The 25,230-nt window shown below is 42.7% G+C and overlaps 1 protein-coding gene across 1 annotated transcript in view; it reads left to right on the top strand.

Moving 5' to 3' along the window:
- Positions 1-24,790, top strand: part of col2a1a (collagen, type II, alpha 1a) — a gene marked incomplete at both ends in the record, with an annotated part of 63,607 nt that extends 38,817 nt beyond the window's left edge. Inside the window, 28 exons of the mRNA XM_080733285.1 lie at positions 1,951-2,049; positions 2,452-2,505; positions 3,397-3,450; positions 4,259-4,312; positions 5,776-5,829; positions 5,949-5,993; positions 6,259-6,357; positions 6,984-7,091; positions 7,520-7,573; positions 8,326-8,379; positions 8,495-8,548; positions 10,782-10,835; positions 10,966-11,073; positions 11,583-11,636; positions 13,221-13,274; positions 13,390-13,551; positions 13,920-14,027; positions 14,194-14,301; positions 14,757-14,810; positions 17,357-17,464; positions 17,763-17,816; positions 18,390-18,497; positions 18,665-18,718; positions 20,138-20,245; positions 21,181-21,469; positions 22,325-22,512; positions 23,188-23,430; positions 24,644-24,790. Coding sequence (XP_080589411.1) covers positions 1,951-2,049; positions 2,452-2,505; positions 3,397-3,450; positions 4,259-4,312; positions 5,776-5,829; positions 5,949-5,993; positions 6,259-6,357; positions 6,984-7,091; positions 7,520-7,573; positions 8,326-8,379; positions 8,495-8,548; positions 10,782-10,835; positions 10,966-11,073; positions 11,583-11,636; positions 13,221-13,274; positions 13,390-13,551; positions 13,920-14,027; positions 14,194-14,301; positions 14,757-14,810; positions 17,357-17,464; positions 17,763-17,816; positions 18,390-18,497; positions 18,665-18,718; positions 20,138-20,245; positions 21,181-21,469; positions 22,325-22,512; positions 23,188-23,430; positions 24,644-24,790 — 2,730 coding nt within the window. The remainder of the gene's footprint in view (positions 1-1,950; positions 2,050-2,451; positions 2,506-3,396; positions 3,451-4,258; positions 4,313-5,775; positions 5,830-5,948; positions 5,994-6,258; positions 6,358-6,983; positions 7,092-7,519; positions 7,574-8,325; positions 8,380-8,494; positions 8,549-10,781; positions 10,836-10,965; positions 11,074-11,582; positions 11,637-13,220; positions 13,275-13,389; positions 13,552-13,919; positions 14,028-14,193; positions 14,302-14,756; positions 14,811-17,356; positions 17,465-17,762; positions 17,817-18,389; positions 18,498-18,664; positions 18,719-20,137; positions 20,246-21,180; positions 21,470-22,324; positions 22,513-23,187; positions 23,431-24,643) is intronic.
- Positions 24,791-25,230: the final 440 nt, after the last annotated feature.

Below are 25,230 nucleotides of genomic sequence, written 5' to 3'. Positions count from 1 at the left end.
ATGCTGAGAAGGCCAAGTGGACGAATCCTACCAAATCAATGTTTTCCCATCTCAAAGTTCCATTGTATCTCCTTCCACGTGACATCATTGTGAATGTAGCAACAGCACAAAAGAACAGTTACACATGCAGTATCTACATGCACACCTGCATGGAAATACAGTAGTTTTTTGCCACTCAGTAGGTGTTCGGTGTTCCCTCTATACATAGAATCTCCAGAATATAGCCAGTTTTCCTTACTTGATGCTGAGAAGGCCAAGTGGACGAATCCTACCAAATCAATGTTTTCCCATCTCAAAGTTCCATTGTATCTCCTTCCACGTGACATCATTGTGAATGTAGCAACAGCACAAAAGAACAGTTACACATGCAGTATCTACATGCACACCTGCATGGAAATACAGTAAGCTGTTTAGATAAAAGTACTAATGTGCATTTTAGGCACAAATCACACATAAAACATAACATTCTTTCCCATTCACAAGGGAGTAAGACACCTTCATATCTTTATGCCAGACATCTCAGCACTCATAACAGCAATCATAATCGTATGGGAGAAAGCAAGTTTCTTCTTCAAACACTGTTTGAACTGATCAAAGACCAGTTGCGGTCAAAATATGTCTGCTTTGCCATGTTTGAATAAAGGTTTCTTATTTAATGGTAACTTTTTCCTACTGTTAATCTTGAGTACCCGAATCCTTTCTCTAATTTTCTTTAGTTTATCCTTTTTTTTTATCCAGGAGCACTAATACTTTAAAAACTATCAATGAAGAAGGAGGGAACTGGACTGGAGCAAGTATAAAATAACGGGGTGCAGGCATATAACGTGACAACGTTTCAATGTCAGTAGATCTTCATCATGAAGATGTATTGATATTGAAACATCATGTTATTTGCCTTCATCCAATGGTCTGAGTTTTGTTCATTCTTACCAGCCCCACTCCTGATGCTCCGGAGCAGCCTGAGTTTGGCTTGAGGCTCAGTGGAACCCCGTTGTTCCTGAATCCTGACTTGTCACTTTGATCTTTGTTGAATACCCGTTTTATTGTATTTTATTGTAAATGTTATTGTTTCCTATTCGATTCCTCTAAGGGATGTAAGGTTGATTTAGCACCCTGTCTGTAGGGATGGGGCCATAATCATTATCGTTTATCGTGATAAAAAACACTCCCAATAATCGTATCGCGGAGGTTTAAATGTATCGTGAAATTATGCTCCGTCACGCACTGGGATCAATTCACCTTTTATTTGCCAAGCTGCATATCTGGTACCACTTAAACCCTCTAAGGGACATGGAAATAACATACTTTTTTTTCACTCTCTACCAAATCTCTTTGCCAAAAAATAGCCGTTCTACAAGCTCCCGACGCGTCGTGAGCTTGTAGATCTACTATTTCTTGGCAAACGTTCCGCCCCAGGATAATGGATGTAGGGGATATTTTTATTATCGCGATAATATCGTAAATCGCAATGTGTTTGCTCACAATAATCGTGACATGACATGTTCATATGGTCCCATCCTTACCTGTCTGGACCACATGTTCATATGGTCACATGTTCATATGGTCCCATCCTTACCTGTCTGGACCACATGTTCATATGGTCCCATCCTTACCTGTCTGGACCACATGTTCATATGGTCCCATCCTTACCTGTCTGGACCACATGTTCATATGGTCCCATCCTTACCTGTCTGGACCACATGTTCATATGGTCACATGTTCATATGGTCCCATCCTTACCTGTCTACTCTGGACCACATGTTCATATGGTCACATGTTCATATGGTCACATGTTCATATGGTCACATGTTCATATGGTCCCATCCTTACCTGTCTGGACCACATGTTCATATGGTCACATGTTCATATGGTCACATGTTCATATGGTCACATGTTCATATGGGCACATGTTCATATGGTCCCATCCTTACCTGTCTGCCTTGTGTTTAGGGTGCTGCCGGTGAGGACGGTCGCCCTGGACCCCCAGGACCCCAGGGTGCTCGCGGTCAGCCTGGAGTGATGGGATTCCCCGGACCAAAGGGAGCCAACGTAAGTTTCTGTTCAGGTTACTATGGCCACGTTAGTCGATAACGGGGAAAAAAACTGCAAAATGTTGTTGCGATCTTATTGTATACATCGGCGTCAGCATTGAACATGATGTAATGTGCATGCCATGTCGCTAGGTGGCGGTGACGCACAGATACTCGCACAGATAGCCGTTCTACTTCCCTAGTGTTTACGTTCACACGTGGCTGCACGTGGTTTGCTTCACATCACATTTGTCGTTTCCTTCGTTTTTCCTGTTCACATGGAGACGCGTTGTTGTGACCATGCAGCTCAACTATTTTTTGGCCGAATGTTCTTCATGTGGTTAAAGATTGTTAGAAGATCGTAATAAACGGTTTAATCTTTTTGTTGAGTGTCTAATGTGATCGTATTCCTCTTCGACAGGGTGATGCTGGAAAACCAGGAGAGAAGGGTCTTCTGGGTCGTACTGGTCTGAGAGTAAGTACACTTTTATACATGTTGTCATAGTAAGTACACTTTTATACATGTACTGGTCTGAGAGCAAGTACACTTTTATACATGTACTGGTCTGAGAGCAAGTACACTTTTATACATGTTGTCATGTAAGTACACTTTTATACATGTACTGGTCTGAGAGTAAGTACACTTTTATACATGTTGTCATGTAAGTACACTTTTATACATGTACTGGTCTGAGAGTAAGTACACTTTTATACATGTTGTCATGTAAGTACACTTTTATACATGTACTGGTCTGAGAGTAAGTACACTTTTATACATGTTGTCATGTAAGTACACTTTTATACATGTACTGGTCTGAGAGTAAGTACACTTTTATACATGTGAACCAAATACATGCATGTCAATGTATTTATTGTGGGTGGGAGTTTACATCCTGATGTTTATATAAATATGAATTATAATATAGCTTATCATGGGTGGTAGTGTACAGTACATCCTAATGTTAATGTAAATATGAATTATAATATCATTTATCATGGGTGGTAGTGTACTGTACATCCTAATGTTAATGTAAATATGAATTATAATATCATTTATCATGGGTGGTAGTGTACTGTACATCCTAATGTTAATGTAAATATGAATTATAATATCATTTATCATGGGTGGTAGTGTACTGTACATCCTAATGTTAATGTAAATATGAATTATAATATCATTTATCATGGGTGGTAGTGTACTGTACATCCTAATGTTAATGTAAATATGAATTATAATATCATTTATCATGGGTGGTAGTGTACTGTACATCCTAATGTTAATGTAAATATGAATTATAATATCATTTATCATGGGTGGTAGTGTACTGTACATCCCAATGTTAACGGTCTCCTTCTCTCTGAACAGGGCTTGGCTGGAAAGGATGGTGAGACCGGCGCTACTGGACCTCATGGACCCGCTGTGAGTATTCTGATATTCAAACTTTTAGAAATACTAGATCTACTATTTATAATAGCAGATCTACTATTTATAATAGCAGATCTACTATTTATAATAGTAGATCTACTATTTATAATAACAGATCTACTATTTATAATAGCAGATCTACTATTTCTAATTGTAGATCTGCTATTTATAATAGTAGATCTACTATTTATAATAGTAGATCTGCTATTTATAATAGTAGATCTACTATTATAAACGGTAGACAGAGTATTTCCAGTGTGTGACACCGCGTGCAAGAACACCCTTTTCAGAGTGAACCATGACCACCTTTCTTTCCCCTAGTTGAGGCTCATTCATACTCCAAGGTGAGGTGAGTAGCTACTCACTTGTAGGTGACTTGCTACTCACTGCGGTGAATGTTATAGTTTGACTACACCACAAAACTACTGGGTTGCTACTCACCTAAAACTGGAGTATGAATGTTAAGTTAGTTAGTTACCTTATTGACACAATTGTATATAAAATTGGGTCCAAACAATGATCTAAAACCCATGATTAAAAACCATTTCAAGTTACTATTCAATACACAACACATCCAGCCCCCTACAATAGCTGCCTGCGACACTACCTGGGTATGATGCTAATATGTTACATAGAGTGTCATCTACAACAGTGTTCTTATTGTGTGATGCTAATTATGTTGTTACAGTAGTTCATCTACAGTGTTCTACCTGGGTGTGATGCTAATATGATGTTACAGTAGCCCTTCAGAGTGTCATCTACGGTGTTCTCATCATGTTCTTCTGTGTTCTCTGTCCTACAGGGACCTGCTGGAGAGAGAGGAGAGCAGGGACAACCTGGACCATCTGGGTTCCAGGTGAGGAACCATCTCTCTGGAGATCATTTAGTCAGACGTTGTTGTGGAGATGTTTGCACGTTTTGTCAAAAACAGCAGCCTCTGAGCAGGAGTCACTTTTAGTCCCGAGTCGGTCTAGATGTGCGAAGAACGCCCTGTGAAATATAAGGAAACATTTATTAGGCAATTTATGTAATAATCTTGACAGCAGTGACAAACAGTGTTGTTTTTGACAGCACATGTTGGTTTAGTTTTAGTCATAGTCTTTAGAATAAAATGTCTTTTAGTTTTAGTCATAATTTAGTCTCCGAACAGTTTTAGTTTTAGTCTAATTTTAGTCAACTAAATATCGTAAGATGTATTTTGGCTGGCCTTGATGGCATTGTAATGACTGATTTTACTCTTGGTTGCATGCTGAAAATAGCTGATCTACAAGCTCACAACGCTGCGACGCGTTGTGAGCTTGTAGATCTGCAATTTTCGGCGCGCAACACCTGAGAGCAACCAAACATAAAATGACTCTCTTCTCCACTAGTCCCTCCCCAACGTTTTAGTCTAGTTTTTATTTTGTTGATGAAATTGTCAATATATTTAGTTTTTATTTTATTTATATTTAGTTTAGTTTTTATTTCGTTTTTATTTAGTTTTCGTCAGTGAAAAAAACACAGTCGACAAACATTTTTCGTCATAGTTTTAGTCGACGAAATCAACACTGGTGACAAAGACTACATGCAAGCATGTGCTGTGTGGGGAATGTGGACCCATTCTGATACCCAGTACCACCTGAGGATAATTGCACCAAGTCCAACACAGACCTGAGCATCATTTGAGATTTATTTTACCCGGTCCGTACGCGAATGAAAATAAAAGCCTGGATACAGAGCCTACCCCGTCCGACACTATAAAGCTTGAAGGGCCTAGACCAGTGGTTCTCAACCAGTGGTCTGGGGACCACCAGTGGTCCTTGAGGGTTTTCCAGGTGGTTCCCAGCTAAATGATGTGGAGTTGGTAACCAAGTGGACCATTATGGATCTTTAACTATTGAGAGAGAGATGAAACCAAATGGTTTCATTTTACAGTGCTTCGTTTCAATTGGCTGTTAGAGTTGGGCGTGGCTCATTCAAGATGGATGAATTTTTGGTCCTCAGTACTCACGGGTCCATTGACTTCAGAGGCACTGTACCTGAGACCCTACTATGGTTCTGACTTGTACCCGAGGGACAAGTATTTTATTCTTTTTACTCGCTCTGGTCTCGGGTTTTTGGTGTTCTGGCTGCACCCGTGATGCTCTCCAATTGGCACGACGGTTAAATTGGGAGAGCATCGACCAAAACAAATCAAGTCACTAGAATCCAAATGAAGTCAAGTCTCTGGTAACCATGGTTACAACCAAGTTGTAACCATGTCAGACATTAAGGACATCTTGAGATGGACCCTAACCCTGCCCGGGGTTAAGAGGATGACCTTTTGCTGTTGTTTTGCAGGGTCTGCCTGGACCTGCCGGACCCCCAGGAGAGGGAGGAAAGCCTGGTGACATGGTGAGAGTCTGCTCATCTCCTCTTAGCTTTCACACTCAAATTTACAAAATTATCAAATGCATGTTTGCCATAAAAAATGTTAATTGTAATGGTTTTAATATTTTAATCTCTCTATGCAGGGTGTTCCTGGAGAGGGTGGAGCTGCTGGTGCAACAGGACCCAGAGTGAGTGTTTATCTTTGTCTTTATAACGGCCACAGAATGACCCAAAACAATGACCCAAAACCATGACCCAAAACCATGACCCATCTGTCTTTACAAGACCACATAATGACCATAAACAATAACCCAAAACCTTGACCCAAAACAATGACCCAAAACCATGACCCATGTTCAGGAGGGTTGTCTTTACAACAGCACAGAATGACCGTAGAGCCCACATCACATGGTACCGTATCTCCTGCTCATTGTCCAGTGTGTTTCCTAACAGGGTGAGCGTGGTTTCCCTGGTGAGAGAGGTGGTGCCGGACCCCAGGGTCTTCAGGGACCTCGTGGGCTTCCAGGAACGCCAGGAACCGACGGACCCAAGGTCAGTGTGAACAGAACACGTGAATCCTCCAGCCTTGTCTGAACCATGAGATGTGTTTTTGTCTGTTAAATATCAACCATGTCTGCCTGTGTATGTATGTACTGTATAAGTTCACCACACTCAGACCAGCAGCCAAATCAGATGTGTATGTTTATCCTGTCCAGATTGGAATCAGGCAGGTTTTATCAACTGAACAGCATACAAACACATTTAAAGGCGAATTTCGGCCAAAAGGGCAATCATACCTTTAAAAGGTCTGCTGGAGAGTCCATTTGTTCCACTACATTACTGTTCGAGCAAGATAAATACGCGGATTAACAATTTATCCGATCGCTCCTTTCTGAAGCCCTGGTCGGGCAGTAGGACAAATGGACGCAAAATGGAATATATTTCATCTTTTGAAAAAAGATGAACAATCTTTTGGGCGACCAAATAACTACTTTTAGACTTAAGATTGCCTTTTTGGCCGAAATTCTCCTTTAATAACAGTGTGAACAGTCTGTACTAAAGATCATATTTAAGAAACAAATCCCACCGAGGCCGTTCAGTGTCTCATCTCAGTAATAACATAACAATACAAAGCCATGCTGATCCAGAACCATCTTCCTCCTCTCTCACCCATGCAGGGAGCGATCGGACCAGCCGGCTCTCAGGGAGCCCAGGGACCACCCGGTCTGCAGGGCATGCCAGGAGAGAGGGGCGCTGGTGGCATCCCCGGTGCCAAGGGAGACAGGGTGAGTGGCCTCATTTTACAGTTAACGCAGCAGATATACAAGCTCACAGCGCGGTACCAAGTGCCACGCTGTGAGCTTGTAGATCTGCTTGATACATCAATAATATGTGTGCAAGTCTTTGAATATATTGACCCGATTGGCCGATTCTAATCGTCTTCTAAATTAACGGTTTTCATGTCAAGGACTGGCTAAGTTATTAGAATTGCCAAAACATATAATAATAACAATATTGCAGTTAATTAATCCAAGTGACCTTGTTATATACCTAGTTACTATCTATGAACGTGATTTGTTTTGGACAGAGATAGACTTTACTAAGCCTATAATGTATACCCCATAGTGTGAGGTTGTCACATGCTGAGTTACTTGCTAACTGTGTCAACCAACATAGTGATAATGATGATGATGACTTCCTCTCTGTCTAACAGGGTGACAACGGAGAGAAGGGACCCGAGGGTGCTCCTGGAAAGGACGGCGGCAGAGTGAGTAGTAAACCACTTAAACCTTTATACAGCCTACTGAACATTTTTGGAGCCAGGAGGGAGAAGAGTCCGGGACCGAGAAGGGCGAAGAGTCTAGTGTTGTCCAGGGTGTTTTAGGGAAGGGAGAAGAGTCTAGTGTTGTCTAGGGTGTTTTAGGGAAGGGAGAAGAGTCTAGTGTTGTCTAGGGTGTTTTAGAGAAGAGAGAAGAGTCTAGTGTTGTCTAGGGTGTTTTAGGGAAGGGAGAAGAGTCTAGTGTTGTCCAGGGTGTTTTAGGGAAGGGAGAAGAGTCTAGTGTTGTCTAGGGTGTTTTAGAGAAGAGAGAAGAGTCTAGTGTTGTCTAGGGTGTTTTAGGGAAGGGAGAAGAGTCTAGTGTTGTCCAGGGTGTTTTAGGGAAGGGAGAAGAGTCTAGTGTTGTCTAGGGTGTTTTAGGGAAGGGAGAAGAGTCTAGTGTTGTCTAGGGTGTTTTAGAGAAGAGAGAAGAGTCTAGTGTTGTCTAGGGTGTTTTAGGGAAGGGAGAAGAGTCTAGGGTGTTTTAGAGAGAAGAGTCTAGCGTTGTCCAGGGTGTTTTAGAGAAGGGAGAAGAGTCTAGGGTGTTTTAGAGAGAAGAGTCTAGCGTTGTCCAGGGTGTTTTAGAGAAGGTTCAGACAGCTTCCCTGTGTGATCTTGATGCTTCAATGCCAGATGACCTGACCACTCACTACTTGTCCTTCTATCTTCTCTCCTGTCCATCCATGTTCCTGTGATGTCCTCAGGGTTTGACCGGTCCCATTGGTCCTCCCGGACCTGCTGGTCCCAACGGTGCCAAGGTGAGAACATTCTGACCACGTTTTATCAGCTATAATCACATTCATCTGCGGTATCGTTTGATCAACGTTGAATGAAGCTGGTGTTTAATGTGAGTTTATCTCCTTCCCTTCCCAGGGTGAGACTGGATCTTCAGGACCAACCGGTGCTGCTGGTGCTCGTGGTGCCCCTGTAAGTCATTTATTCATCCCTTCTCATCTACTAGATCAGGGGTTTTCAAAGTGGGTGACGGGGCACCCTGGGGTGCCGTGACGGCATTCCAGGGGTGCCGTGAGATCATTTGATAATACTTTGAATTTATTTGGACACTTGAAAAAATATTTAGTATCCTTTTAAACTTGAAGTACAAAGTTATTTTCAATCAGTTCTAAGCAAAATGGCTATTATCTCAACGTTTTCCTCGTAACATAATCACTAAAATATCCTCACTGTCAGGCAGAAACCTCTGTCGCACAAAACTAGTGAAAACAGACGATCTACAAGCACACAACGTCTCGCATCGCGAGGCGTTGTGTGCTTGTAGATCTGCTGTTCTCACTAGTTTTAGTACATGTTATAGATGATAAATACAAAACGAATGGTTTTGGACATACAAGGTTTCCACCCGACAATGACGATATGCTATAAATATAAGGTGCTGGGAGTGAAAATTATAATGTAGGGGTGCCTCGGATAAAAAAAAATATTCATGGGGTACCCTGAGACAAAAAAGTTTGGGAATCCCTGTACTAGATCATAGGGGTGTAACAATATAGTAACTGAATCAAAAAAATCGTTTTTAATTTGCAATGATCTACTATGTCGTTTGCAAAAGCAAAATATCTTACAGTTTTGGCTTTGTATCATATCATATCATTTTAAAATGCGGTAATCATATTGAATCGTTTTGCAAAGCAAATAATTGATTACCGGTATATGGAAACTAAGTATTTGTGCCTTGTATTTGGCATTTTAAGAGGGAAAATGAAAAAAGAGGGTTTTAATTACTTTTCCATTTCATATAGCTACTCTTGGTCTATCGATAAATGTGTGTAATCTCTGTGTTCATGTCAAGGTGGGTTTGTCCATATGTGTTGAAATATAATGTCCATGTATTTGCTAGAGGATCACAGCATTTACTTCCATAATAATAGATTTTTTACACGTTTTACACAGATTTAATTTCTTTGCTAAATAGTTACTATATCGATTTTAAATCATTGAATCGAATCGTATCGTATCTCCATGAATGAAGCAATATCATCCATGTATCGTTAACCATGTATCGTGATGCGTATCATATCGCTGTTAACATGTATCGTTACACCCCTGATCATCATCTGTAGTGAATGTATTTGAATGATGTTGTTGTCGTTTAGAAAGGAATTGTCAAAGGAAGGCCGCTCTCTTTTGAAACACACAAGCAACACTTCAGAACAGTGTTGTTTGCCCTCATGGGTTTTTGACAAAACCCCACTAAAAGCAGAGGAAGCAACCTTTGTTTGCACACTCAGTGACATCTATTCCCTTCCCATGTTCACATACATACAGTATACTATGGTGTGACGTCACTGTAGCTAAAGGAATAGCATAACACTGTATATTAACTAAATGAATAGCATAACACTGTATAGTAACTAAAGGAATAGCATAACACTGTATATTAACTAAAGGAATAGCATAACACTGTATAGTAACTAAAGGAATAGCATAACACTGTATATAACCAAAGGAATAGCATAGCACTGTATAAAGGAATAGCATAACGAGCTAACATAATAGCATGACAATCTATGGGGTGACATCATGATCATACCCGGACGCCTACTGATTGGCAAAAAACTACTTTCTGGCTTTGACAGCCCATATATTGTATCCAAATAGAAAAGTCTGTTGCATTGAACAATGTAAACTCCCCTTGCCAGCCACTCACTTTGCCACTCGATTTGCCACTCATTTTACTGTAAAGGGCCGTCCACACCTAGAATGATAACTACTGTAGTTGTTATCGTTCTTTTTTGTTTGTTTGATTTTTGGCCCTCTTGCTTGTTGAACTTGAGTGTGTCCATCGCTCATTGTTCGTCAAATCCCTCTGAAGATGATCCTCACCACTAGATCTACTACTCTTGATAATTTTTGCTAAAGTAACAGTTTTGGACGTGTGAGGTTTCCACCCGATATCTTAAACTGTACACTTCATTGCTCGGAGTCCCCCAGGGGTCTGTACTAGGCCCCCCCTTTTTTTCCTCTCTACACTTACAGTATATATTTGCTGAAAGTAGACGATCTGCAAGCTAACAACGACAGAATGTACGCCCAACGCCCCCAGAATATGGCTTAACTCATTGCGGGGGTCATGTTGTTGTTCATTATTTCATATTTGGATCGATAAGCTCTAACTAACTATCTTCTGTTGCTGTGATAGGGCGACCGCGGTGAGAACGGACCCCCCGGACCTGCTGGCTTCGCTGGACCCCCTGTGAGTATAAATATGTGACGGACACACGGTCACATACGTTAAATATTCACACGATCATTCTTCAATGGTCCTTCTCTCTATATGTACTGTAACATGTACCGTGTGTGTGTGTGTGTGTGTGTGTGTGTAGGGTGCAGATGGGCAGCCCGGAGCCAAGGGAGAGCTTGGAGAGGGAGGACAGAAGGGTGACAGTGGAGCCCCTGGCCCCCAGGGACCTTCAGGGGCCCCCGGACCTGTGGTGGGTTCCAATGATGTTTAATATACAAGATAGGGCATCCTGGTTGGAGCAACATGGCCTACAAATAGCCTCCTAAGTGGGCCCCGACGTCTGAAGGCAAATCTTGCGAACGTCCTGTTTACACCGGTGGCAGTGGAAACCATGCAAGGCACCAACCTGCTCGCCGGGAGCAACTAGGGGTTCAGAGTCTTGCTCAAGGACCTAGGATCAAACTGGGAACCCTTCAGGAACCCTCCGTGTTCTAAGACGGCAACTCTACCCCTGAGCCACTGCCGCCCGCCCCCAGCCTTAGACAGAAGCGTCCACTGAGACAGGAAACTACTCCAATACATTTAAAGTTATTTACAATACATTATAAAACAAGAAACCGTGTAATGGTTAAACTAAATCTGAAACGTGAGAACAACTTTCTAAAAGGTTTCCCAAGTGACAGTCAGTGACGCATGTAACTGGTGTTAAATGGACACAAATATGTTAATTATTATTAACGTGATGTTGTTGTTTTTCAGGGACCTACTGGTGTGTCTGGAATCAAAGGAGCGCGTGGAGCTCAGGGCGCTCCTGTAAGTACAGTAACCGCTGTTTCATTACCTGGTCATGTCTACACATGGAATGGATGTTAACCCTGTGCTGTTATATTAATACCGATGTTGTGTACCAGAAAAAAGCCCATCTGCAAACTTGTGTCGTGATGCGATGCGACGTATTGTGAGCTTGTAGATCAGCTAATGCTCTACAGACAGATTGTTCATTAGTCTTTTTATTTGTTGATGTGAAGATGCGGTACTCTAGTTGGTATAATTTGTACTCTAGTTGGTATAATTTGTACTCTAGTTGGTATAAATTGTAGGGGAGAGCGGGGTAAACTGAGACACTTTTTCCATTTGCTCCCCTCTAGGCGAACTAAAAGATATATCAATAAAAAATTACACATTTCCCAGTAATTTGGGATGTTTCCTAACAATGGAAGATATCAGAACATATTCAAGACAAAAGGCAGAGAAAATATGATTGTTTTAAAAAAAGTGGTCTTGTGTCTCAGTTTACCCCAGGACCGGGGTAAACTGAGACAGACCAGAGAAATCAACGGGGTAAAGTGATCCACTCACTTTTTTCACTTTAAAACTACCATAAAAACACAAATACCCGGTTAACCGGATTAAATATGTGCAATACAAAAATGTACATAGCAGACATTATTTTAATAGGCTTTGTCCTGTCATTTCCACCCATGTGTCAAATAATGTGACACATGGGCAGAAGGAAAAAACTAAAAACGCTATAAAAAATTGATAGAAGGGTTTACCAAACTTTCCTCAGTTGATCCTTATGTAATTTTTCCTGTAGAATCTATTTCTGCAAAGTATATTATTGTATTGTGCATAACTAATGAAATAATTAGCATATTTAGTCAAATGTAGTCAAATATGCTAATTATCTCATTAATTATGCACAATACAAAGAAATATATATCAAAAATGGATTCTACAGGGGAAAATACATAAGAATCAACTGAGACTAGTTTGGTACACCCTTTAATCAGGTTTTTACAGCTTTCTCCCTGTCTTTCATGTTGGGATAATGTGAGATAGTGTCTCACTTTACCCCGAAGCAATTGTCTCACTTTACCCCACAGCCACATTTTGGGAAAAGGGATATTTTTTATCAATTCAGGGTAATCTTCAGCTAGCATCTATCACATGGATTTATAAGTTGGTAGTTCATCAACATGTATGATATAAAATGTTCTCCCTGCATCAATTTGCTTTGACACAACAGCTGATTTTGTTGACAGCAAGAAAATTTACTTTTACATGCAAAAAACACCTTTTTGTGAAAAAAGCATGTTTTCTACAGCACTATCAGGTCTCTCTTTTCATGACAAGTGGGAAATTCAAGGGGCTTGAAAATATAATGGTCACATGACCAAAAATGTGTTCCATTGCAAAGATAAATGGAGCGTCTCAGTTTACCCGGTGTCTCAGTTTACCCCGCTCTCCCCTACTCTAGTTGGTATAATTTGTACTCTAGTTGGTATAATCTGTACTCTAGTGGTATAAATTGTACTCTAGTTGGTATAAATTGTACTCTAGTTGGTATCATTTGTACTCTAGTTGGTATAATCTGGACCTTCGTGTGATTGACAGGGTGCTACTGGTTTCCCTGGTGCTGCTGGACGAGTTGGAACTCCTGGTCCCAACGTGAGTGACACCTCTGAATGTCCTGTTCATTTCATTCTTTCACTCTTCATATCTCCTCAGAATTAATGTAGATAACTAATGTCTCTCTCTCTCTCTCTCTCTCTCTGTGTCCCAGGGTAACCCCGGTGCCGCTGGCCCTTCCGGTCCCTCTGGTAAAGACGGTCCTAAGGGGGTCCGCGGTGACGCCGGAGCCCATGGCAGAGCAGGAGACGCTGGGCTGAGAGGACCCGCTGGAGCCTCTGGAGAGAAGGGAGAGCCCGGAGAGGACGGTCCCCCTGTGAGTCACCCTGACTGACTGTCACCTCTGTTACTCTGTTACTGTCACCTCTGTAACTCTGTTACTGTCACCTCTGTAACTCTGTCACTGTCACCTCTGTAACTCTGTTAGAGTCACCTCCTGTTTCTGTTTCAGCATTGACGACCTTGCAGGCCTATGCAGATTTTAAAACGTAATTTAGAAAGTGTGTTATTAGACAGATTCCAGGATCATTTGTAGACCCGATATGTTTTTGATCATGTTTAGGCTGATGGTTTACCTATGATCCCAGATTACAATCTTTATGCATGTGATAATCCGGGGGATTTGAATAAGTTTACATCCTGAAAACTCATCCTGACATTAATTAAATGTGTGTGTGTCTACAGGGTCCCGATGGTCCCGGAGGTCCTATGGGTCTGGCTGGATCTCGTGGTATCGTTGGTCTGCCTGGTCAGCGTGGAGAGAGAGGATTCCCTGGACTCCCTGGACCTTCTGTAAGTCTCTGCTTTACCCCAAGGACCCCCAAAATAATCATATTTGAACTGGGGAACACCCACCCTGACAAGCACTAGGAGTTGACTCATTCATATCATATTTAATATATATTATAGTAAGCAGGGATCTACTAGATCTGAGTGTGTATTATGTTGTGTGTTTTAGGGAGAGCCTGGTAAGCAGGGATCGACTGGATCTGCTGGAGACCGCGGAGCCCCCGGACCCGTCGGACCCCCTGGACTGACTGGACCCGCTGGAGAGCCTGGTCGAGAGGTCAGTAAACAACTACAACTACATAAATACACTAGAAACATCTTGCAAAATAAGTTCAGCAGGACAATAAGACCGAAAAACAACAGTACATCACACGTTTATTTTGTCAGATGAGTTGAGTAGAGGAGCCAGAAACCGTACTCTAAATAAAAAGTATTGCTATACTTCAAAGATAATTATGACTCGAGTAGAAGTAAAAGAAGTGAGAAATCAGCTCAAGTACTGAGTATCTTCACATGATCTGGTATAATGTCTAAAATAGCGTATGATGACGAATCCTGTAGCATGCGGTGTTGACCTGGCATTTCATCAACTGTGTGTGTGTGTGTGTGTGTGTGCGCTGTGCGTGTGTGTGTGTGTGTGTGTGTGTGTGTGTGTGTGTGTGTGTGTGTGTGTGTGTGTGTGTGTGTGTGTGTGTGTGTGTGTGTGTGTGTGTGCGTGTGTGTGTGTTACAGGGTAATGCAGGAGCAGATGGTCCTCCAGGCAGGGACGGCTCTACAGGAGTCAAGGTGAGAGACGACACACTGTGTTCATTAAACTGACCCCAGATCAGTGATATCCACCTTACTGTACTGTACTGTACTGTACTGTACTGTACTGTACTGTACTGTACTGTACTGTACTGTACACCAAACTGACCCCAGTTCAGTGATATCCACCTTACTGTACTGTACTGTACTGTACTGTACTGTACTGTACTGTACACCAAACTGACCCCAGTTCAGTGATATTTACCGTACTGTACTGTACTGTACTGTACTGTACTGTACTGTACTGTACACCAAACTGATCCCAGTTCAGTGATATCCACCTTACTGTACTGTACTGTACTGTACTGTACTGTACTGTACACCAAACTGACCCCAGTTCAGTGATATCCACCTCACTGTACTGTACTGTACTGTACTGTACTGTACTGTACTGTACACCAAACTGATCCCAGTTCAGTGATATTTACCGTACTGTACTGTACTGTACTGTACTGTACTGTACACCAAACTGATCCCAGTTCAGTGATATTTACCGTACTGTACTGTACTGTACTGTACTGTACAGTACACCAAACTGACCCCAGATCAGTGATATTCACCTTACTGTACTGTACTGTACTGTACTCCAAACTGATCCCAGTTCAGTGATATCCACCTTACTGTACTGTACTCTACTGTACTGTACTGTACTCTACTGTACTGTACTGTACTGTACTGTACTGTACTGTACTGTACTGTACACCAAACTGATCCCAGTTCAGTGATATTTACCTTACTGTACTGTACTGTACTCCAAACTGATCCCAGTTCAGTGATATTTACCTTACTGTACTGTACTGTACTGTACTGTACTGTACTCCAAACTGATCCCAGTTCAGTGATATCCACCTTACTGTACTGTACTGTACTGTACTGTACTGTACTCCAAACTGATCCCAGTTCAGTGATATCCACCTTACTGTACTGTACTGTACTGTACTGTACTGTACTGTACACCAAACTGACCCCAGATCAGTGATATTCACCTTACTATACTGTACTGTACTGTACTGTACTGTACACCAAACTGATCCCAGTTCAGTGATATCCACCTTACTATACTGTACTGTACTGTACTGTACTGTACTGTACTCCAAACTGATCCCAGTTCAGTGATATCCACCTTACTGTACTGTACTGTACTGTACTGTACTGTACTGTACTGTACTGTACTCCAAACTGATCCCAGTTCAGTGATATCCACCTTACTATACTGTACTGTACTGTACTGTACTGTACTGTACTGTACACCAAACTGATCCCAGTTCAGCCAGTTTACACAAACTGATCTAGGGCTGTCACGATTATGACATTTTACGTGACGATTAATTGTCGATAATTACATTTCTGTTTGGCTTGTAGGCTTTATAAGTTGCACATGGCAGATATGATACATAACCTAAATATACCCAAAAAATTAAGGACATATTTGACAACTTTACATTTTAAAAAGAACATTGATAGTGGAAATAGCTGATCTACAAGCTCACAACACGTCACATCGCAACACATTGTGAGCTTGTAGATCTGCTATTTTCAATATTTTTTTACTTTTAAATATATGAACATTTTTCAACATGGGAACGATTATGACGATTATGACAAATATGTAATAATTGTTACAGCCCTAAACTGATCCCAGTCCATCCCAGGCTGATATTTGTCTCACTGACTGCCATCGGCATGTCAGCCAATAGGCTGACATTCACCAGTGGCAGCAGCCCATCTATCTATCTATCTGTCATGAAGCATATATTTTGCGCTGGTTACACTGACACTATAGTTGTGTTGGTTCTCTGACTGCTGCCTGCTGAGCTGAAGAATTCTGAACAGTTATTTCTCATAATGAAGATTTATTTATTTGTTTGGCACAAAACTGGGAATAGTAACAAAAAAACATATGAACAGATATCACTATCAACTATCTGCCCAAATTGTTATTTTGAGCATTGGTATCTGACCCGCATGTCCATATGAGTCCATATGGGAGCATCCCTAATATTCTGTTGAAACATCATCATAGCTTGCATGACGTTCCCATAAACCTCAGACTAGGGATGGGGGATTGTTGATTTTTAATCGATCCTACTTATCCTTATCCGGTTCCTTATCGATCACTCTGTCGATGCTTTTCTTTTGTTGGTATTTGTTGGCAAATCGGTGCTAATCTGGAGACACTGAATCCCTTCCATTTAATGTCCACAGACAATCAAAGGTAGAGCACGTTGGCTTCAAGACATTGAAGCAACATGACAACAGTCAAGCCATTCAATTCATGTTCCATGTGTTTACCGGTAGTCTGCAAGCAATTCAACAGCCTTATCAGAGATTGTTTTTGCGCCAGTGATCTGATTTCAAGGACATCTCATCTTTTCTCCCGCTGGAATCGAGATGATCGATGATCATGCGAGCATTGATGACAGAAGCCCAAACCTCATTGATTTCCATATTGTCAATAACCTGGGGATGTATTGAATGATAGAAGTGGTTCTCTAACTAACCTTTGTCCCGTGTCTTCTCTTCAGGGAGAGCGTGGAAACACCGGACCCGCCGGAGCGCCCGGAGCTCCAGGTTCCCCCGGAGCCCCCGGCCCCGTCGGACCCCTGGGCAAGCAGGGAGACAGAGGAGATGGTGTAAGTACTCTACCACCACACCACACCACACCACACCACACCACACCACACCACACCACACCACACCACACCATGCTACACCACACCAAGCAGGGAGACAGAGGAGATGGTGTAAGTAGTACCACACACCATGCTACAACCAGATTCATCTAAAAGAAATGGAGATATATTCTAAATGTTGTATGGCATACAGCTCATGAATATCAAAAATCCCTATCACAAAATATTTCATGGCCAACACAAGTATAATTGATTAATTAAAAGTGATTAATGGAGAGATCAAACGGTTGTGTTTCAGGGCGCTCAAGGACCCGCAGGACCCGCCGGACCAGCTGGAGCGAGAGGCATGGCTGTGAGTATTAACGGCAAACAATGAAACTGTTTTAACAGCCAGGATGAGTGCTGTTTTACTGTATAACACAGTGTTTCTCAACCACTGTGCCTGGGGACCTTTGGTGTGCCCCTGAGAAGGGTCAAGTGTGCCCCTTGAAACTGCTTGAAAGCCAGTATTGTATTTATCATTTTAAAAATGATTTAAACTAGTGAAAACAGCCGATCTACAAGCACACAACGCCTCGCACCGCGAGGCGTTGTGTGCTTGTAGATCTGCTGTTTTCACTACCGTTGTGCGACAGCCTTGTATGATGAAGCAGGGCTTTACTTTACGAAGAAACGTGCACATTTGAAACTTAGAGATACAAGGTTTCTTCCCAATATTTACACCCCCGTATTATGTTGGTGTGCCCATGGATTCTTGGGGCATGAAAAGTGTGCCCATGCAGAAAAAAAGATTGAGAAACACTGGTATAACAGACCAACATCAGTGTTGTTATACTGTGTAGCTCACCAGCACTACAACACTACAGTACATTTCTATGCAGAGCTGCATGGCTGTGAACCATCTCGGGTGTATATTTGTGTCCAGGGACCCCAAGGACCGCGTGGAGACAAGGGAGAGGCCGGCGAGGCAGGCGAGAGGGGACAGAAGGGTCACCGTGGTTTCACTGGACTGCAGGGTCTTCCCGGACCCCCGGTAAGTCATGCATTTCTGCAGCGTGAGGTTGTCTCTGCGGCAGCGTGCCGTCATACTGTTATCTGTAGCGTCATACTGTTATCTGTAGCGTCATACTGTTATCTGTAGCGTCATACTGTTATCTGTAGCGTTTCTGCCGTCCTGACGCCTGGTCTTTGTGCCCTCAGGGTCCCGCTGGTGACGCCGGTGCTGCCGGACCCGCCGGACCTTCCGGAGCCAAGGTGAGTTCCCAGGATTCAGCTCAGTCTTGTAGCAGTCGTCTAGTGTCCTGCTCCGGGATTCAAACTTTCACGCGGGAGACGCGGGTTCGAATCCCGGGTGTTACACTAGTAATACTGAGGTACGGCTAGTAAACCACAACCACAAAAACTGTGACAATACACATACAGTAGAACCACAGTGGAACAACATTAAAAACCTAAAGAAATACAAAAGTAAACACCAGCCAGACAATGTTCTGTGTTAATCAATTGAGTAGCTGAGACGAATAACAGTCCATATTTATTATTATTATTATTTTTAATATAGATATTTTTTGATTTACCAAACTGTTAACCACAAACTAGTCATTTTTAACATGTTAGATTGTTAATGCCCTCCCCCCTCATTTTGTTCAATTGTCTGTTTTAATGTTATCTGCTCCCTTTGTCTGCTGAATATTGCTTGTATGGACACACGCACACTGTTGTTCCACAAACTGTTGGAGATATACTGTTTTTCCACTTTCCATAAGTATTACGTCTTATAATTCCGAATATATATGAGTTAAGTTAAATAAATCTAATTCAACAAAATGATGGGGGAGTGCATTAAGAATTTAACAGATTAAAAACTTCTAGTTTGTGGTTTACAGTCTGGTAAATAAAACAAATATCTACGGTACTATTATAATCTATTGGTATATTCATAATGTTAAAATATGGACTTATTAGACTGTTTTTCGTCTCAGGTACTCAAATTATCAATCAACCGATCAATCAACAGTTGACAGTAAAAGGCAGGCTATCAGCACTACAACTATAAATATATCCTTCATCACAGTTGGTATTATTATAGTTAGAACTCATTTTAGACCCAGGCTTTTCTTGCCCTGGTTGATATTCACAGAGTGACAGGAAACATGGAGAGAGAGAGAGAGAGAGTCAGGGAGTGAGAGAGAGAGAGAGAGAGAGAGAGAGAGAGTGAGAGTCAGGGAGTGACACGAAGCAAAGGTGTGCCAGGAAAAATACCTGAAGATGAAAGCTTTAATTAATGATCCACCTGTCAGTGTGATGAGATGGACATCTGTAATTACCTTCCATGACCACAGAAGAAGACAGACATACAGTAGACATACAGTATGTCTAGACATACTGTATGACTAGACATACTGTATGACTAGACATATGAAGCTATCTCAGGCTGCTCGGCGGCGTACATCATCATCCTCATAATGAAAATGATGGATTATAATATCATCGCTGTATTAATAGTCCTGCATGGTGAGCTGGTGAGGTCGTAGAGCCTTCGTCTTACTGTCCCGCCCAACACTCCCTGAAGACAGGGAGGTGGTGGTGGGCAGGGACTTTACCACTGTGCCACCCCTGAGCTATTGACACTATTTTCAATACTATATTAACATGTTGTGTTGCTGTGTGCAGGGACCCCCTGGACCCCTGGGACCTGCAGGTAAAGACGGTTCTAACGGAACCCCCGGACCCGTCGGACCCCCCGGACCTCGTGGACGCTCTGGAGAGTCTGGACCCGCTGTGAGTGGCATGCATCACACATACATATCCTTATACCTGAGTGATACATCCTGTTGAGACACTGTTTCTGTTTTTAATGAACATGTATAGATAATGTGTCCCGATGCAACACGCTCTAATGCTTAATCTATGCTCTATATAGGGTGTCACGCACCGGAAATAGAAGATCTACAAGCTCACAATGTGTCACATCTGCAACGCATTGTGAGCTTGTAGATCTGCTATTTTTGAGCGATGCTGCTCGAAGGGGCTAAGCTGCAACATCTGACTTTGTCTGATTCCCCAACAATCTCTGGTCTCCAAAAGCATAGCCTACATCACGCCTAGATATGGCCTACATCTAGATATGGCCTAGATATGGCCTACATCTGGCCTAGATATGGCCTAGATATGGCCTACATCTGGCCTAGATATGGCCTAGATATGGCCTACATCTGGCCTAGATATGGCCTAGATATGGCCTACATCTAGATATGGCCTACATCTGGCCTAGATATGGTCTAGATATGGCCTACATCACGCCTAGATATGGCCTACATCTAGATATGGCCTACATCTAGATATGGTCTAGATATGGCCTACATCTGGCCTAGATATGGCCTACATCTTGGCACAAAGTGCTCAAAGTGTGTTGTACACCCAGGGTCACTATTGGCCAAGCTTCGCAGGATGTGCTGTGATTGGCTAGCGGGACACTTATTGAAACTACGGTAACTCATAAATAGCACCGCTCACTTCACACCAGGTGTGATTTTTAGTTATTATCCATGCATTTAATCAATACTTTATTGAAATCTCCTAAAATTACATTAAAAAAGAATAATAATATCGTAATATATTGAATCGTGACCCCTGTTTCGTATCACCAGATTCTTGCCCCTAACTAACCCAGACCCCATCATGTCCCCTCCCTGTCCCCTCTCCCAACCTCCTAGGGTCCTCCCGGTAACGCCGGACCCCCAGGACCCCCCGGACCCCCTGGCCCCGGCATCGACATGTCCGCCTTCGCCGGCCTGTCGCAGACAGAGAAGTCTCCGGACCCCCTGCGCTACATGCGGGCGGACGAGGCGTCCAGCTCGCTGAGGCAGCACGACGTGGAGGTGGACTCCACGCTCAAGTCCATCAACAACCAGATCGAGAACCTGCGCAGCCCCGACGGCTCCCAGAAGAACCCGGCGCGCACCTGCAGAGACCTGAAGCTCTGCCACCCGGCATGGAAGAGCGGTGAGTCCAGCTGGGAGATTGAGGATGTTTTTTTTATGGAGAATAGAGAGATGTTTAGAAGATGAAGGAGAGCACAAACATCCTCCATGTCAAAGACCTCTAAATTGAAACTTTTTTATGATGCCGTACATTTGAAAGGATTTGATGCCAGGAACTCCTATAAGAGAAGATCTCAGTGGTCAGGTTAGAAGTACAGACTTCTACAACTTTATCGCGACCGTAGGTCGCATTTACTTATGAAAACCTGCAGCTCATGTGCGTCAGTCAGTCAGTCAGTCAGTCACGCCTCATGTCACGCTCCATTTATTACCAAGAGAGAATTAATTTGCATGTAAAAAATATAGAAATATGTTCACCTATTGAGGTTGAAATTGGTATAATAATGCAGATTGGTCAACTAAACTGATGAGTGAGTTTGTTTATTTATGATATACAGTATTTTCCGGACTATAAGGCGCACCGGACTATAAGGCGCACTGTCAATGAATGGTCTATTTTCAAACTGTTTTCATATATAAGGTGCACCGGACTATAAGGCGCACTTAATAGATGCTACTGTTGCGTTATGCATCCAACAGATGGAGCTGTGCTAAAGGGAATGTCAATGTCAATGAATGATCCATGTATAAGGCGCACTGGACTATAAGGCGCACTGTCGTTTCTTGAGAAAATTAAAGGCTTTTAAGTGCGCCTTATAGTCCGGAAAATACGGTATCTGTTTAAATTTCATAATCTGTATTTTGTGAACAAAACAAAAAAAAGATGTGAATCTGGCTCTAGAGGAGAGATAGATGGGGTCTGAAGGAAAGGGGAACTCATCCTGAACTCATCCTCTTCTTGTGTTGTGTTGTGCAGGAGACTACTGGGTGGATCCCAACATGGGCAGCACGGCCGACGCCATCAAGGTGTTCTGCAACATGGAGACGGGAGAGACGTGCGTCTACCCCAGCATCAGCACCGTGCCACGCAAGAACTGGTGGAGCAGCAAGAGCAAGGAGCGCAAGCACGTCTGGTTCGGAGAGACCATGAACGGAGGCTTCCACGTAGGTTTAACCTCCATGACACCACCGTCTGTACAGTATTAGTAAGAGAGACCGTCTGTACAGTATTAGTAAGAGAGACCGTCTGTACAGTATTAGTAAGAGAGACCGTCTGTACAGTAGTAGTAAGAGAGACCATCTGTACAGTATTAGTAAGAGAGACCATCTGTACAGTATTAGTAAGAGAGACCGTCTGTACAGCATTAGTAAGAGAGACCGTCTGTACAGCATTATTAAGAGAGACCGTCTGTACAGTATTAGTGAGAGAGACCATGAACGGAGGCTTCCACGTAGGTTTAACCTCCATGACACCACCGTCTGTATCTCCTCTCTGCTGTTCTGAAACCATCTGTCCTTTCACTGTGTGGATTTCTGACATTGAAGATTAAGAATCAATGAGACCATCTAGTCTGAATATGACTTGGTATCAGTGTTCATTTTGACAGCATGCAGTAGTTAAGTTGTAGTCTTTTGAATACATTTTCATTGGGTTTTAATATTTTAGTCATCTGAAAAGTTCTAGTTTTAGTCTATTTCTTTTTTACTAACTCGTGCCGCGCTGTGATCTTGTATATCTGCAATTTTTCAATAGTTAAAGCATAAAATAATGATACACAATAATGTGTACCAGTTCTAACCCCTCCATCTTGGCCCTTCTCTCTCTGTCGCCCCCTACAGTTCAGCTACGCCCAGGAGGGTGCGGCGGCGCAGGCGGCCAGCGTGCAGCTGACCTTCCTGAGGCTGCTGTCCACCGAGGCGTCCCAGAACCTCACCTACCACTGTAAGAACAGCGTGGCCTACATGGAGCACGGCACGGGCAACCTGAAGAAGGCCCTGCTGCTGCAAGGCTCCAACGACGTCAGCATCCGCGCCGAGGGCAACAGCCGCTTCACGTACGGCGTGTTGGAGGACGGGTGCAAGGTGAGGACCGCTCCGCCACGGGGCCAACACACGGAACATAACATAACATACAGTGGCTCACTAGTGATTTGGTCAGCCAAGGGGGCCAGGGGGGACTAGAGGTACCTACCACTGACTTTGCAGAGGCGTGTGGCTTAAGCCTAGAGGGGAGTGTTTCAGATTAAAATGTTCCAACCCATTGTAATATAGGAGGTGGACTGTAGATGGCATAGCAGAGCAATTTGTAATCGGTGTTGGGCAAGTTGCTTATTATTAAAGGGGCATGAACACCCCAGGCTGATTTTGTAGTTTGTTTTCCCTTTCAGGTTTAAAAACTTCAGCAGATTAAAGGGGCATGAGACCCCAAACTGATTGATTTTGTAGATTGTTATCTAGTTCATGTTTAAAAAAAAAAGCTGATTAAAAACATCGTAGACTAGTAAGCAACTAGTAAACTGCAACAAAATCAGCCTAGGGTGTGATGTCCCTTTAAGCCGATAAATGAACACTGTCAAAAACAAATTGTATTGTGTTAATTGTAACTCAAGGTTAGTTGCATTAATGGTTTGTATTACTGTTTTTGGTCATTGTAATAAGTAACACTATATTAGTCACTGAGGAACGTAATATTACAGTAGGCCTAATATCGTTTCATTGATTGATTGAAGACTTTATTAGAAGTTTGCATAGTAAAAGGTACAGTTTCATGACGGTACAGTTCACTGGTACAAGGTCAACTAAAAGGAGATCATAGAAAAGACTAAGCTTATTTCCATAGGAAACCATTGAAGTATCTCATATAACATTGAATGACAGACGGATAGAACACAGTACTATGCAGTAGATATAGTAAAAAAAAAAAAAGTAAATAAAAAAGTTAAAAAAAAAATATATATATACAGTAGGTAAATAGGTAAATACAAAGAAGGGCCAGGGGAGGGTAAGGCTGGGGTAGGTTTGTTTTTACCAGTTGCGGATGGCTGCCGCCTGTAAGTGGTTTTTCAGGGCGATTTTAAAGGATGCTAGGGAACCACACTCCTATAAGGCCTTCGGTAGGGCGTTCCACATTTTGGTGTATAGCAGTAGAACGAGTTTGACCCTTTGTTTGAGTTGACTTTGGGTTGAACAGGGTCTCTAGGATGTAGGATTTAGAAGACATTTGTAGAATCTGCCTCCGGTCTTAAATCGTTGTCTGAGTGTAACAGCGTTCCTCTCGCTCTCCTCCGTCCAACAGAAACACACGGGCCAGTGGGGCAAGACCGTCTTCGAGTACAAGACCCAGAAGACGTCCCGCCTGCCCATCGTAGACGTGGCTCCCATGGACATCGGCGGAGCGGATCAGGAGTTCGGCGTGGACGTAGGAGCCGTCTGCTTCCTGTAGACCACAACAAACAGGAGTTCGGTGTGGACGTAGGAGCCGTCTGCTTCCTGTAGACCACAACAAAACAAACCTTGGGAAATATCCATCCACCAAGTGACCATCCACAAAACCAGAAACAACTAAAATACCAAAAAACTTCAACTATGAAACATTTCCACACACACTTACTTCCACCGAGACATGGAAATTGTAAGAAAAAAGAAAAGAAAAGAAAATTGATACACAAAAGAAGAAGAAGTGCTGTTCCAAGTTTTTTTTTTGTACAACCCTTGGATGTCCAGCACTGAAAGGGCACCGGCAATATTCCTTTTATTTTTTTGTAAACGACACAAGCAAGCATTCCCTGTCTGTCTGTCCGTCCGTCTGTCTGTCTGTCGACGCACCGACCCCCTCCCCTCCCCAACCCGCACGATGCGTCATGGTCCCCCCATCGTTACCGT

This window comes from Nannobrachium achirus (assembly GCF_963921795.1).
Source record: "Nannobrachium achirus genome assembly, chromosome: 9".
NCBI classification, from domain to species: Eukaryota; Metazoa; Chordata; class Actinopteri; order Myctophiformes; family Myctophidae; genus Nannobrachium; species Nannobrachium achirus.
The sequence above is the reverse complement of the archived record's forward strand: the minus strand, read 5'-3'. Positions and strand labels throughout refer to the sequence as shown.